Genomic DNA, 13,540 nt, shown 5'->3' on the forward strand with positions numbered 1-13,540 from the left:
ATTCTTGAGCATTATTAAGGAATGCCATATTTATTACATCTCAAAAAAATTAGGTAAATTACTCAAATCTCATTTGAAATTTGAAAAAAAAAAATACAAACACCGACCTCTTTAGTAAGGCTAGCAGTAGATGGTGCACAAACATAAATAAATAAAATTAAATATATATTTCAATAATTTTTCCATCCATATAGCTAACAAATAATTGATAAAAAATTGACCAAATACTATGTGAATTAAAACATTAAAAAAATTCAATATAATTATATCAAAAATATAAAATTTAATATACTTTCCCCAAACCTCTAAAAAGTGTAAATTACCCTAAAAAATATGGGTTTCAATTTGTAGTTTCCAAATTCTCCATGTTCTTTGATGATTTGCAATCTATTTCATCGGGTAATCAACTAATCAACCAAAATATTTTTACATTAACAAATTATTATCTCACAATAGAATGATGATTTGAAGAACAAACAATAATATTGATATTACAAACCATCCCATCTACTCAGACGACAAACCCTCACTGCCTGCAATTTACCTCCAAAAATAAAATAAAATTGAGGCAAGGATTACCCCTTCTTTTTCATCAAGCGACGGCGCCGTTCAGCCTCTCCCTCCGCGACCAGAACGCAGAACTCCGCCCCAAGCATCTCATGTATGTCAAGATTTAATGAAATGCTCAACTCAACCGTCTCAATGATCACTTCTACTGTAATACTGAAGCCTAAACTAGACAACACGCGGACAGCATTTGCAGTCCTGCATATGTTTTGCCTAGTCTCGAGTGGTGTGTAAGTTTTTTCTTGCTCTTCAAGACTCATTGAATATTTACTGGATTTGGCATTCTGTTGCTCAGATTTACTCGCTCGATCCTCTATCATATCATCTTTGGCTTCAACGTGTTCACCAACCCAGATGAATCCATTGCAGCCAAGTATGAGGTCAATCCCATACTGTTCTAGGTGGTGGAAATGCTGTTTCCGTCTCTTCACTAGGTAAGGGGCGACGGTAAGCAACTGCCCCCTCTCAATCTGCGAATAGAGTGTACCATAAAACCAATCAAACAATCGGTACTACAGGAAGACAACTATATTCAGATGGTGAGAGTAATGCCAAGTTTGGAGATCCAGAAATTGACAGCATGCTCCCAATAAAATATCACCAATGTTGTGCATTGCTTTTTCAATAACAATATAACAATTTGAGATTAAATGAAGATGAAATAGTATTTGGCATTCTTCAAGCGAAGTTTCACAAAAAATGATATAATACAACTCCATTTGTTGGCAAAAAACATTTTCCTATATTTGGTTACGTCCTTCAAAATAATGTATTAATGGTGGTGGGGTTGGCGGTGGTGATAGCAGCAACAGGGTGGAGGTGGAGGTGAACGTGGAGGTGGTGGTGGTGGTGGGTTGGTTGGAGTCGTGGGAGTGGCAGCAGTGGCAGCATGGTGGTGGCGATGGGGAGTGGTGGCGGTGGTAGTGTGGTGGCATTGGTAAGACTATAGTCCAGAATACCTTTTGCACCATACGAAAGTGATAAACATTTTTCCCCCAATAAACTTCTTGTTAGCATGGGTTAAGACTTTATTCTCGTCAGAAATTTGCTTTGTTAATGTAAATTACACAGGTGATATTCCACTTTCTCATAACCATAGACACGACCAAAACTAGGTTAAATGTTGAAGATGCAAAAGGCAGAAAAGAACGCTGAATAAATAAAAAAACTTCAACAAGACACACCTTCCCATACTTCTCGCTTCTTGCTTGCAGGTGCAAACTACCATCGTGCTGGAAACCACGAACTTCAGCCTGAAAGAGTTGCAACACAGATTTAGCGTCATTATCATTATTATCTTCTATTTAGAAATAACTACCAAAAACTGAAGAATCAAAACCGCAACTCAATCGTGCAGCCACTAGATGTGCAGCCGCGTGATGACATGATGGTTCATGTAATGTTCATATGGACTCGAATCCTAAAGTGCAGCGTTAATTCTTTCAAGGCATGGTAGAACCAATTCTATATAGAGCCAAAGCAGAATGGCTGTAATCATTATAGCTTCTCAAGAAACAAGAGAATGAGCAAACTTACACAAATGACATCGTTCTCTTCAAAAATACTGCGCATGTTGAGTTCATCGACTGCTGTCCGCCGCCTCTAGCAGTTGTAAGAATGAATGTTACAAAGTACAATAAATCACTTCAAGCAAGAAATGGAGCAAGTAGATCAATCTTTCAAAAAGGAACAGTTACAACAAACACTCGGAATTTCTTATGGCATTCAAATGAAAGTGGTTGCATAGGATTACAAAGTTAGTTAATACGCTACTCCCAAACTGCAGTACAAGTTCATGATGTTTTCTCCCCTCTAATATGTTAGTCAAAGTTCCATTCACAGGGCCTATATATAGACGCATAATTTAAGAATAAGGGCACTGTCAGTTTAGCACCAGCCTTGTTCCCCAGTTATGCAAACCTCCGCGCAGCAACTACGAATTTCATCAGTTTAGGATGAGTTGGTGATAAAGAACACAAAGGAGTTGGATAACGAGATAACTGAAGATTTTTTATTTTTATACATTTTAGGAGTCATAATTTAACTAGGATTTTATTGCTTAGTTTTTGTTTCCTTCATGGATTATTTTAGTTAGCCCATATATATATCTATATAATAAGGCACAAAGGTTTTTGAAAATATGTTAGACAATTATCCTACTAGAACATTTCAATGGTTAGAATTCATTCTGCCTAAAGATGGGCGGGTAGAGATGAGACTCCCTCTCCCACTCTACTTTAACTTACCGCCCACTTAACCCTAGAATTTTGCACCCAAGACTCGAAGGCTTGCAAACATTCCTTTTCAAATTCGCACCATTTTTCCTCTCTCTCTCTCTCTCTCTCTCTCTCTCTCTTTGCAAACTTCTCAGAGATCTCTCTCTCCCTCGGCAACATCTCTACCACCGACAGCAACTCTCCACAGCCGCGCCACTTCCACCACTACGTCGCCTCCGATCTCCACCGACATCAACTCTTCATCTCTTCTCCCACTCGGATCTTCTCTTAACCCACCACGGCGCCTCCGTCCACCGTCAAGAGTGTTTGGGTTTGGGTTTGGGTTTGGGTTTGTGTTTTCTAAATCTTAATCCATCTTAATCCATGTATTAAATGGAATCACACTAAACCCAAAAAAAGTTGCAGCAGGTCATACAAAGACACTAAATACATCAATTTGGGTTTGTGTTTCTAAAATTTGAGTTTGAATTTGAATTTGAATTTGTTTTTTCTAAATATTAAAACTGATATGTTTGAGTTTGTTTTTGTTGTTGTTTTTTTTTTTTTTTTTTTGTGGTGTTCCGTCTGTTTTTTTTTTTTTTTTTTTTCGTATGCAGCTTTCAGTCTTGGATCTGAAATGAGTTTTGATTTCTGACAAGATTTTGATTTATGAAATGGGTTTAATGAGTGTTGATTTTCAAAAAGATGGTTTTCTATGATTTCGAAAATCAACCAGAAATTGGTAGTGACCACATTTGCTGGCATTTGATGTTTGGACATTAGCCCACTGCTCTTTGAAAGCTATAGGACATGAGCCTAAGCATAGACCAATGGGGTTTGTGGCCCCACTCAAATTTTGAGAAATTTAGCAACTCTAAATTTCAAGAATTTTACTGTTTGAAAGGTCCATGAATTGAGAATTGGGTAGGGGTTAACATGGGTGTTAGGGACAATAGGAAAAGCCAAATTAAAGCCATGGATAAGGGGAATTGGCGTTGGAGTCGTATTCAATTGAGTGTGATTGATTTCCCTTTTGAGAAATTGGGTTTATGTCATAGACAATATGATATTCCCTTTCTTTTTTATTACAATGTAAAAGGCTAAATTTTCTCTGAACACTACTGATATATAGTCTTTTGGGTCTGGATGATGGGAATGATTCGAAGTGTATCAAAGTTTCCAACTTACAGGAGGAGATTTAGGCAGATTGTGAAGGCCTTAATCATTTATTTCATAGAAAAGGTGGGTGCCAACAGATCATTTTCTATGAGATCAGTTGCCTCTGTTGAAGTTGTGTAAGACTAACTTTAACTTATTATTTTTTGTTATGTATTCATGAAATTCTTATAGTTTGCGAGGAACCTTTAGGATGTGATGACAGTAATTGTAAAAAATATTTTGTTTGAAGAATAAATTACGGAAAATTTAAAAAAAGAAAAGAACAAAAAGAAAGTTTTCATCCAGTGACTTTGGTGTTTGAAGAATTCATACAGAAAGCAGTGAAAATGCAAAATTGCTCTTCCTGTAATTTTTTTCTTCTATTTATTGACAGTCCATTATCGTTAGTATGAATTTTATGAGATTAAGTAATGAATTTTATATTTGAAAAAAAAGGAATCTCAATTTACCACATCATTTAATATAATTTTATTTGTAAAAAATATTATAATTGCAATAGCATCATCATTAGAAAGAGGAATTGGTACAAAACTCCATGGAAAGGAGGTCAAACATGTTACATACAAGTGGACAAAAAGTTCAATATTATCCTCCAAAAACTCAATCTTAAAAAAATTAGAAAAAAATCCTTCATTAACTTGTGAGAGAGAGTGTTTTCAAAAATAATTTGGAAACATGAGGGTATTAAAAAATAATTTGAAATTTTTTATTGTTTTATTTTTGACAAAATTAAAACAAAAAATTATATGTAAATTTTATGTTACATAGAAGTAACACTAAAAAATTTTTAAGTGTAAATTTTGTAAAGAGCTTGAATTTATTGACTTTGTTCTTGGCTTTAAACAAGGTCCTTTGAAACTTCCTCTACTGATATCTACTATTTGCATTTTGTCTATTTCGGCTTCAGCACCAAAGAAAACAAAATGACTACTCCAACTTTCAAACGCTGTAATGTAACAATCATTGATTTGATATAGAAAACAACAACCCTCCCTAGCTGTTTCCAACCCCACTTCTTTATCTCTTCTTTTCATTGCAATTAGAATTGAAACTTTGTCCTTTTATTTTATTTAATGCCATTCTATATTTACCTCTGTTTCACATGGCTCCATGTATCCCCTTGCACCCAACAATATCACTTCCTTTTTAATTGAAATCAGGAACTTGGAGTTGATCAATTTAATTTGTTTATATTAAAGATGCCACAAGTCTTTAGGGAGGAAGGTTAGTAATTGTAGGGACTATAGAAAGGTACACTTGGTTATTTCGTTTCTAAATAGAAAATTATTAGATACTCTAGAAATACCATGTAATATAGTTTCTTTTTTGCTTTCTACTACACCTTTCTTATAGGTTGAGGCTTTTATTTATTTATTATATCTAATTTCCTCTTAATAAAAAGATTTTCCTATAATTTATAGGTGGATGAGACTTAAACCCAGGTAAAACTTTATGCTTATTCATTTTCTCAAAATTTTCCCTTCGCATACTATTTTTGATTTGATTATAGGTTATAGTCAAACTCTTATGTTTTTGTGTGTTACGATTATATAGCATATTCTATAATTTTGTCAGTAAAATGTTTGATAAAATACCTAAAATAGAGTCTCTTTTCTATTTCCTTCACTGTAGTTACCAAGTGGAAGCATAAGCTTGACTGCCTTAAGAGTTTTTGTGCTTTGAATTTGGTATGGTAACTCTCTCTATTTTATATCAAATAATACTTTCGTGAGATGCAGTTTGGCTTTGCAATATTTATGGCAAATGATGCCATGGCTTTGACCCATTTTCGTAATAGGATGGTGAAAGAACATGTTGTGGATGACTTTGGCCATTTTAATTTGATCTTAATTTTGTTTTCTCCAATCGAACCCGTTGCTCCATAAATGTTTTGGTTAACAGATTGGTTTTCCATTGTATATGGAATTTTAATGAGAATGCTGTGAGTGTGGGAAAAGGTCCCTAGAGCTATTCCCTTCCCAAATTCGCATTTCATTTTTTATAATCTATTTTCAGCAATGGGGTATCTTTACAAAAATTCCATCCTTAAAGAAAAGGATGGTCGGGATAGCTAATAATGTTTTGTTATATATTTTTTGTACTCCGATTGAAAATTAGGTTGTAGTGTGTGCCTCTACAGCTTGCTTCTACTCTATGATAAGTTTTTGATCGGTCATGCTAATTTGGATCTGATGAAAATGAGCAACCTTGGTTGTGGTGATGAAGTTGATGTCATTACTAGGTTGTGAGCTACTTATCAATTACGACAGTTAGCAAAATTGGTGAGTACTCTATTGAATTTGGTAATTCTATTAAACCCAGTGAAGGTTGACAAGTGCTACCGCTTGAGAAATCCGAATAATCAAGTGTAATCAGTTTTTTTTTTTTTTGTTGGGATTGCCTTCAGGCACGAGTTATACGCTAGGAGAGCTTAGGCATCATTAGCTTTACAGTAATTTTTTCCCTTTTGCTGATGAAGAAACTTATCTTCATTTGTCATTTTCAAGTGTATGGAACTATGCACTTCATTTTCAAGTGTAAATTTAAAACTTTGTCATGTGTATATGTGAAAGTAATTTGTGAATATACTAATACACTTTCTGAATATTTGTTTTGATAGCTAAAAGAAGTTTCTTTACCCATAAAGCGTCTTTTGACCGTGTAGTAGTGTAAGCACATGCATTGCACATCAATAAATTTATATTGGTGCAAAGCTGGGAGTTTGAGGGCAAAATTTATACTATTTTTGGTTTTATCATTGCCAAATTTTGAAAATGATTTGTCAGGGCAAAAATAAATTTTATTATATCAGTTTAGTCTTATAGTTTATTTAGTTTCAATCTAAATTTTGTTTTTGTTGTGGCAGGGGGTTGGCTGCTGCCCATGAGCTAACCAAATGGATCCAAAGGGGTTGGTTTGATATTTTGCATATGGTCATGTATTGGAAGTGAAATGAATATGAATGGGTATAGGTGAAGATTGAAGAAGGTGATGGAGGGTTATCCTAAATTGCATCCAAAGTGGTAAACTCACATGAATTTTATAAAATTTTATATTCCACAGTTATCTTAATAGTTTAAATGGATTTTAATGTGTACTATTTGGACGTTGTTTTTATATATTTTTTAAGGATGACACTTTTGCCAAGTAAATTTTAAATTTTCTACTTTTAATGTGTACTGTGACAAATTTTGACTTTATGTGTACTCCTATTTAAACTTTATGTTCCTAAATAACTTTTTGAAATATGTCATGTTCCTAAAGTAATTTTGTTGTTTTAATCTTCTTCCTTATTCATGCTAAATACTCTACCATTGTTGGTTGGATATGAATCTATAGGAATTGGATGAGATGAAGAAGCTTTTGAAAGAGTCCGAGGTTGTTCATTGATAGAAGGAAACAAACCAATGGCACCCTTGAACTCTCCAATCAAGGTAATCTCTTCAAACTTCCATGTAATATGATTTATCTTTTATTTTTTATTTTTTATAGAGAAAAGATTCAGCCATTTAAGCTGGTTCTATCAGAGTGCTTTTAGGCATGAGTGATATGCTAGCAATTCATATTAAACTTTTTTTTCTCTAAATAAAATTCCTTTAATCCGTTTGATTTGATTTGATTTTTTTATTTATTTCATATATTGCTACTAAAACGACTATTGGATCACTTTAAAGTCCTTTTACTTTAGTTATTTTTCAATGTAACAATTTCAATTTTAAAGTTGTCGTAGTTGATGTAATTAATGACTTTCAAATTAATCATCTGTGTAATTATTCTTATTTAAAGTACTTTTTCATTTACATGATTAGTTTAGTCACACTGGGGCATTATATGAATCAAATGATTTTGTAAATTCAACCATTTTAACAATTTCAACGAATAGGCTATTAATAGAATTATAGAATTTATGAGTTAATTTGTTTTACAACTATAAAAGCTGAGTTCGAGTTTTTGTTTACTAAGATTTGTAATATCATATTGTTCAAGCTTTCATTAATCTCATTAGCAAGTCCTTTTATTTTTTTAGAATTCTTTGATTGGTTGTTGAGAATTTCATTGTTCTAGGTTAGTTTAATTGAGTCATTTAGAATCTTTGAAATTTTAAGCAATTTGTTAAGCTTTATATATTCCAAACCTTCGATCTTTAAAGTTTCGTCCAAAGTATTTTGATTTTCATCTAAATACTACTATTAAATGATTTGGTAATTGTTTTGGAATGTAGGAAAGCTTAGACATCATTAGTTTTACAGTTATTTTTGCCCTTCTGCTGATGAAGAAACTTATCTTCATTTGTCATTTTCATGTGCATGGAACTATGCACTTCGTTTTCAAGTGTAAATTTAAAACTTTGTCATGGGTATATGTGAAAGTAATTTGTGAATATCCTAATACACTTTTTGAATATTTGTTTTGATAGTTGAAAGAAGTTTCTTTACCCATAAAGCGTCTTTTGACTATGTGTCGTAGTAGTGTAAGCACATGCATTGCCCGTCAATAAATTTATATTAGTGCAAAGTTAGGAGTTTGAGGGCAGAATTTATACTATTTTTGGTTTTATCATTGCCAAATTTTGAAAATGATTGACATTGTATAAAGTTAAAGATTATTTAGAGGCAGATTGACGTTGTGTAAACTTATATACATTTGGTTTGGTTTGGTTTGGTTTGATTTGAGATGTAGACATTTGGAAGTGTCTGCTATTTGGATTTTGATCAAGAACACCATTTTCGTATTGGCATGGGGCTCTCCAAAGGGAGAGCACCATTTTGTTATTCCTCTTATTTTGAAGTTGTATCTATAATAAAGGGGATCCTCTTGCTCAAATGCATCCTATCTATTCATTTTGTGTGTCCTGGGTAAACAAAATTTTAGGTATATTTGATTGTCAATGTTCCTAGCTTAAGAGAGAATGATAAATGAAAATTATTCAAAAAAACATTATTTACACCGTGCCTTCAAGCAGCACGGGCATACATTAGTTTATTAAGATTGCAGTGCACTTGTTGGTGTGTTTTATTTGATGTCCAGTAATTTTTTATTATTATTGAATGTTAACAAGTGTACAATAGCTTTGATTTGTATATTTTGTTTGGTGTTAATAATTTTTTTTGGCTTGCTCTTATATTTTCAACATTTTAAATCTTATATGTTTGTTTCTTAATTTGCATTAAGGTTAGGGGAGTTGTTATTTCATTTGAGTTCTGTAGAGCGTGTGATACAAGTAAAATTATTACAAGTTCTTTAAGAAAAAAAGTATTTATTTATATTTTTTCAATATTTTTATCAAAAAATACTACAGACTCCATAAATTTTAACATGATACGTATAAATTATAATTATGTTTGATTACAATATATATATATTTTTTTTTGATAAGTTATATTTTGATTACAATATTATTTATACCATGCCTTTAGGTATGGGCATATGCTAGTATATATATATATGCAATGGTTTATTAGACTTGACTTGGATATTGATTAATTGAAATATTGTTGGGAGTGTGTTCCATGTTTATGTTTATCCCTTTATTCCTGTTCTTATCTTCCATCTCTTCTCTTTGTCTTTCTCTTCTATTCTTCTTCTTTACTGTGCTTACTAGTGCTACATCTTGGTGTTCGGTTTGCCTGGGAAGTCATAAGATTGACTAAAGGCCATGGAATCGAATATAAAATAAAAATAAAAATTCTTGATAAACCCGTCAACACATCACCCACTTACAATTCGCGATAGGATATTTGTATGCCCACTTTAAAAACATAATAATTATATGGATAAGACAAGACCTCAGATAGATTGCATGGTATTATCACTAAGTACTATGTTTTGGTTTTGTTGTTGAAAACCCATTTAAAAAAAAAAAAAAAAAAAAAAAAGGAAAATTGATTTTGTTATCAGAAAGCTGAAAAAACAGAAAAATCGTTTGAAAGGGGGAACAGAAACAAATGATTTATGCAGCATAGGGAAATATAAATACCTGGATGCCATCAGGTAAGTTCATTGAAGAAAGCATTAATACTGCATCTTGGCTAAAATTTATCTCCAATCTCCAGCGCTTTGGAGCAACCTAAACGTCAATATCAAAAACCATCAATTCACTGATGAGAAGCCTAAACGTCAAATTCAAAAGCCGTCAATTCACTGATGGAGCAACCTAGACGACTGATGGAGCAACCTAGACGTATTGACTGACAGAATGAAAAAGTTGGTTCCATTAACTTTTAGAACTTCACAGTGGAACATATCTTGAAAATTGGTAATGTGACTCAACTTTTTTATTTTTTGCCAGGTAATCCTCAATAAATTTTATTGCCATACAAACAATTAGAACAGTCAAATTAGTCATCAATTTGTCAATTTTTTTTTTTTTTTGTTGTTGACAAATTCAATTTGTCAAGCTTTTTAGCATTCTAAAAGAATGCATACAAATAACTTTCATCCGAATCATCTGAGAGAAAATATAAAGTTGGTCATTTGGGTTTTACCTCGATAACACGTCCTACGATAATGTCTCCAATTTCAGGCTTGTACCTAAAATCATTTGTATTCCGGTATCAAGTTTAAGAATCACCATCCTATCCTATGATTAAAAAATTTTAATCCTGTAGGCATTGCAAATACCTGGCCCTCAAAGTGCGAACATAGATGAGTTTGTTAACTCGTTCAACCACACCACAGAGTGTCGCGACCACTTCACCATCGTTTTCTGCTGTTCCATGTCCCCTTCATCCAACCCATCAAAGACAAGAATAAGTAGACAATTGCAAAATGGAAAATTGAAAAAAGATGAAGAGAAAAGAAAAGATAGAAATAAGGAACGATCAGCAGAGAGAAAGAGAGAGGGGGAGATGAAGAAATAAATAAAAGAATTAAAACATAATACCATTTCAAATTCACAACACAAAGGTTCTTTCAAAAGTTCAAAAGATCCATGTGAAAGATAGATAGGATTTTTTTTATTAAGATTCAGTACTTCACAACCAATTCAATTTCCATGCTATCCAAGAACATCAATTGGTTCAAAACAAACCTGATGCAATCTTGAACAAAAATATTTCACAAACAATAGTATTTTTAAAGGAGAAACGATGGGACTATAGACAAAAAAAGGCAACTTTATTGATAGAACTAATGACACAAACTTCAAATTACATTTCTCGTCTCTCTCCCGGGTATAGGCCTATATGGCCTCGAAATGCCTAAGGGCATTTCCAATCATTGACTCGAACCCATATCAAATTTAAATTTGGCTCAAAATCACTCAAAACACTACCCACTCCTTGACTCAAACTTATACCAAATAGAGTTTTACTCGAATTTTTACCCAAATCCAGCGAGACTCAAATCGAGTCAAGTGTTAACTCAAATTTTCAAGGCTATTTTGTGGCTCTCGAATTTAAAACTCCTGCATTAGTGAAACTTTTACTCGAAATTTTACCCAAATCAAGCGAGACTCAAATCGAGTCAAATGTTAACTCAAATTTTCAAGGCTATTTTGTGGCTGTCGAATTTAAAACTCCTGCATTAGTGAAAATTTTACTCAAATTTATCTCTAACTCCCTCCCCAGTACCAGTACACATAGCTTCCATAGGCAACATTACTTGCAGTAATTCGTCATAATTTCTTCAGAGACTTTATTCCTTTCTTTACACACCCAAAAAGGGGTCGAATTGAAGGCCAAATTAAAACAAGAAAATCAATTCCTTCACTACAAGGTTCAAGACAAAGCAAGAAAATACAGCCAAAAAAAAAAATGAAAGTCATTTTGTTCACTACAAAATCAATGGTTCTGTCTGTGTGTGTGTGTGTGTGTGTGTGTGTGAGAGAGAGAGAGAGAGGTACTTGAGGATGCCGTCTTCATAGTTGACGGGGATAGTATCGGCAACAGTGACTGAAGCGTTAGAGTTGGCCTTTGAAGACAGATATTCGAGCGTTTCCAGAGCTTTCTGCAATCTAATCTTCTGGGTTTGATTCAATGATAGTTGTAACCCTCTCATCTCTCGATCTCGATCTCGATTGTTCGTTCCAAACACAAATCTCTTCCCACTGAAAAACCCTAACCCCTAAAGTGAAGATTTTTGTAACTGTTGCAGAAACCCCCCATTAAGGTTTTGTGTGAACCGAACCCGAATCCGAATCAAACCCGGAACCAACAAATAGGTATAGCCCTTAAATTATAAGTTTTATTCTAAAATAGTCCCTAAACTTCAATTTGTCTCAATCTAGTCCATGAAATTTTCATACGGCTACAAGGGGTTTTTTTTGGGGAGCTGCTCATAACTATTTATTATTATTATTATTTTATTTTAGAGAATTATGAATGAATAGTTAGTACAATTTCTACTTATAATATAGAACTAGCTTATTATTGAAAATTGACAACGTTTAATATGTAAAAGGGTATTTATAACCATTCATATAAAAAAACTCAACTATCATATAAAAGTATGTCTTATTAGTTTGAAAATATTTGAAACTTTTCTAAATGTAGAAAATATTTTTTGCCAAAATTATTTCATTTTTCAATTACTATGAAAAGCATACTTTATTAATATTCATTTTTATTGTATCAAAACGTTTTAAGTTCTTGTAACCTCATACTTTTGAAATGTTGCTGAAAATTAAACAGAGACGAGCCTTGTTCTCATGATGGTCAAACCAACAAATTTCTTACTAAAAATAGAGAGAAATCTTTTGGTAACATTTTTAGTCATTTACTCATGTAAAAATTTGAATGACAAGAATTTTGAGACATAATTTACCGATTTAAGGGTTTTTGACCAAAAAAAAAAATCAGGCAAAAGAAATACCGTGCCAAATAAAAGAGTAAAATGCCAAATATTATGCCTAAAACATCTATATAACAATGGAAGGCTGATTTTGAATTCAAAATAAAAAATGTCTATGTGTCAAAATGTGGATCGTTAGATTGCTTCAATCCAAGGGCTAAAAATGTCTCATTCTCATTTGTCCTACAAGGACATTTCAATGGTTGAGATCAATATTATTATTCACTCTGGATGGTCCAGATTTAGCCTTTGCTCTTCCTCTCTCCTCTTTCATCCCTGCTCAAATCCTCCATCTTTCTCATTTCAAAGATATCCCTTCTCTTTCATACGCTCTTCTCTCTCCCCTCTCCTCTCACGACGACACCACCACTCACTAATTACCGACCACCTCTCCTCGCCTCTTACTCTCCTCTCTTCTTTCGACCACCGACCATGGAATCTCTTCTCTCGCCCTCCTAATTCGTCTCTCTTCTCTTGCGACGACATTGCAACCATTCAGAGGTAAAACTACAACTTACAAATTTGCAAGTGATATTTTTGTGGGTTTCTCTCCTCTTAGAAGTTTCACTTGATTTTTGCTTAAAAGTTTCACTTAGAAGTTCCAGGGGTTATGTGTATTTTGATTTATGAAGGCTTTATATCTATTTTTTCCTTTACAAAGTTTCTCTCCTGTTGCAAAGGTTCCTGGCGTGAGTTTACTCTCTCGGTCAGGTTGGGGTTTTCTATTGGGTTTATTGGTTATGTGTATTGGGTTTTCTATTTTTTCGTTTATGATCGGTAATTTTTTA

General features: G+C 33.2%; 1 protein-coding gene across 1 annotated transcript; it reads right to left on the bottom strand.

Moving 5' to 3' along the window:
* Positions 1-371: 371 nt before the first annotated feature.
* RRP4 (ribosomal RNA processing 4) lies at positions 372-12,165 on the bottom strand. Its single transcript, XM_028232826.2, has 7 exons — positions 11,806-12,165; positions 10,584-10,685; positions 10,448-10,493; positions 9,940-10,029; positions 2,104-2,169; positions 1,752-1,820; positions 372-1,037 (listed from the first exon to the last, which is right to left on the bottom strand). The coding sequence occupies exons 1-7, from the start codon at positions 11,958-11,960 to the stop codon at positions 576-578; spliced, it is 990 nt and encodes a 329-aa protein (XP_028088627.2). The 5' UTR covers positions 11,961-12,165; the 3' UTR covers positions 372-575.
* Positions 12,166-13,540: the final 1,375 nt, after the last annotated feature.

The sequence above is a fragment of the Camellia sinensis genome, chromosome 2 (assembly GCF_055761805.1).
Source record: "Camellia sinensis isolate YWXY chromosome 2, ASM5576180v1, whole genome shotgun sequence".
NCBI lineage: Eukaryota > Viridiplantae > Streptophyta > Magnoliopsida > Ericales > Theaceae > Camellia > Camellia sinensis.

Excerpts from the sequence above, each read along its gene's own strand:
- RRP4 (XM_028232826.2), bottom strand. The coding sequence starts at position 11,960 with ATGAGAGGGTTACAACTATCATTGAATCAAACCCAGAAGATTAGATTG. Across the intron at positions 10,030-10,447 it reads TCGTAGGACGTGTTATCGAG|GTTGCTCCAAAGCGCTGGAG; the intron begins GTAAAACCCAAA and ends ATTGACGTTTAG. Across the intron at positions 1,821-2,103 it reads AAGAGAACGATGTCATTTGT|GCTGAAGTTCGTGGTTTCCA; the intron begins GTAAGTTTGCTC and ends CAACTCTTTCAG.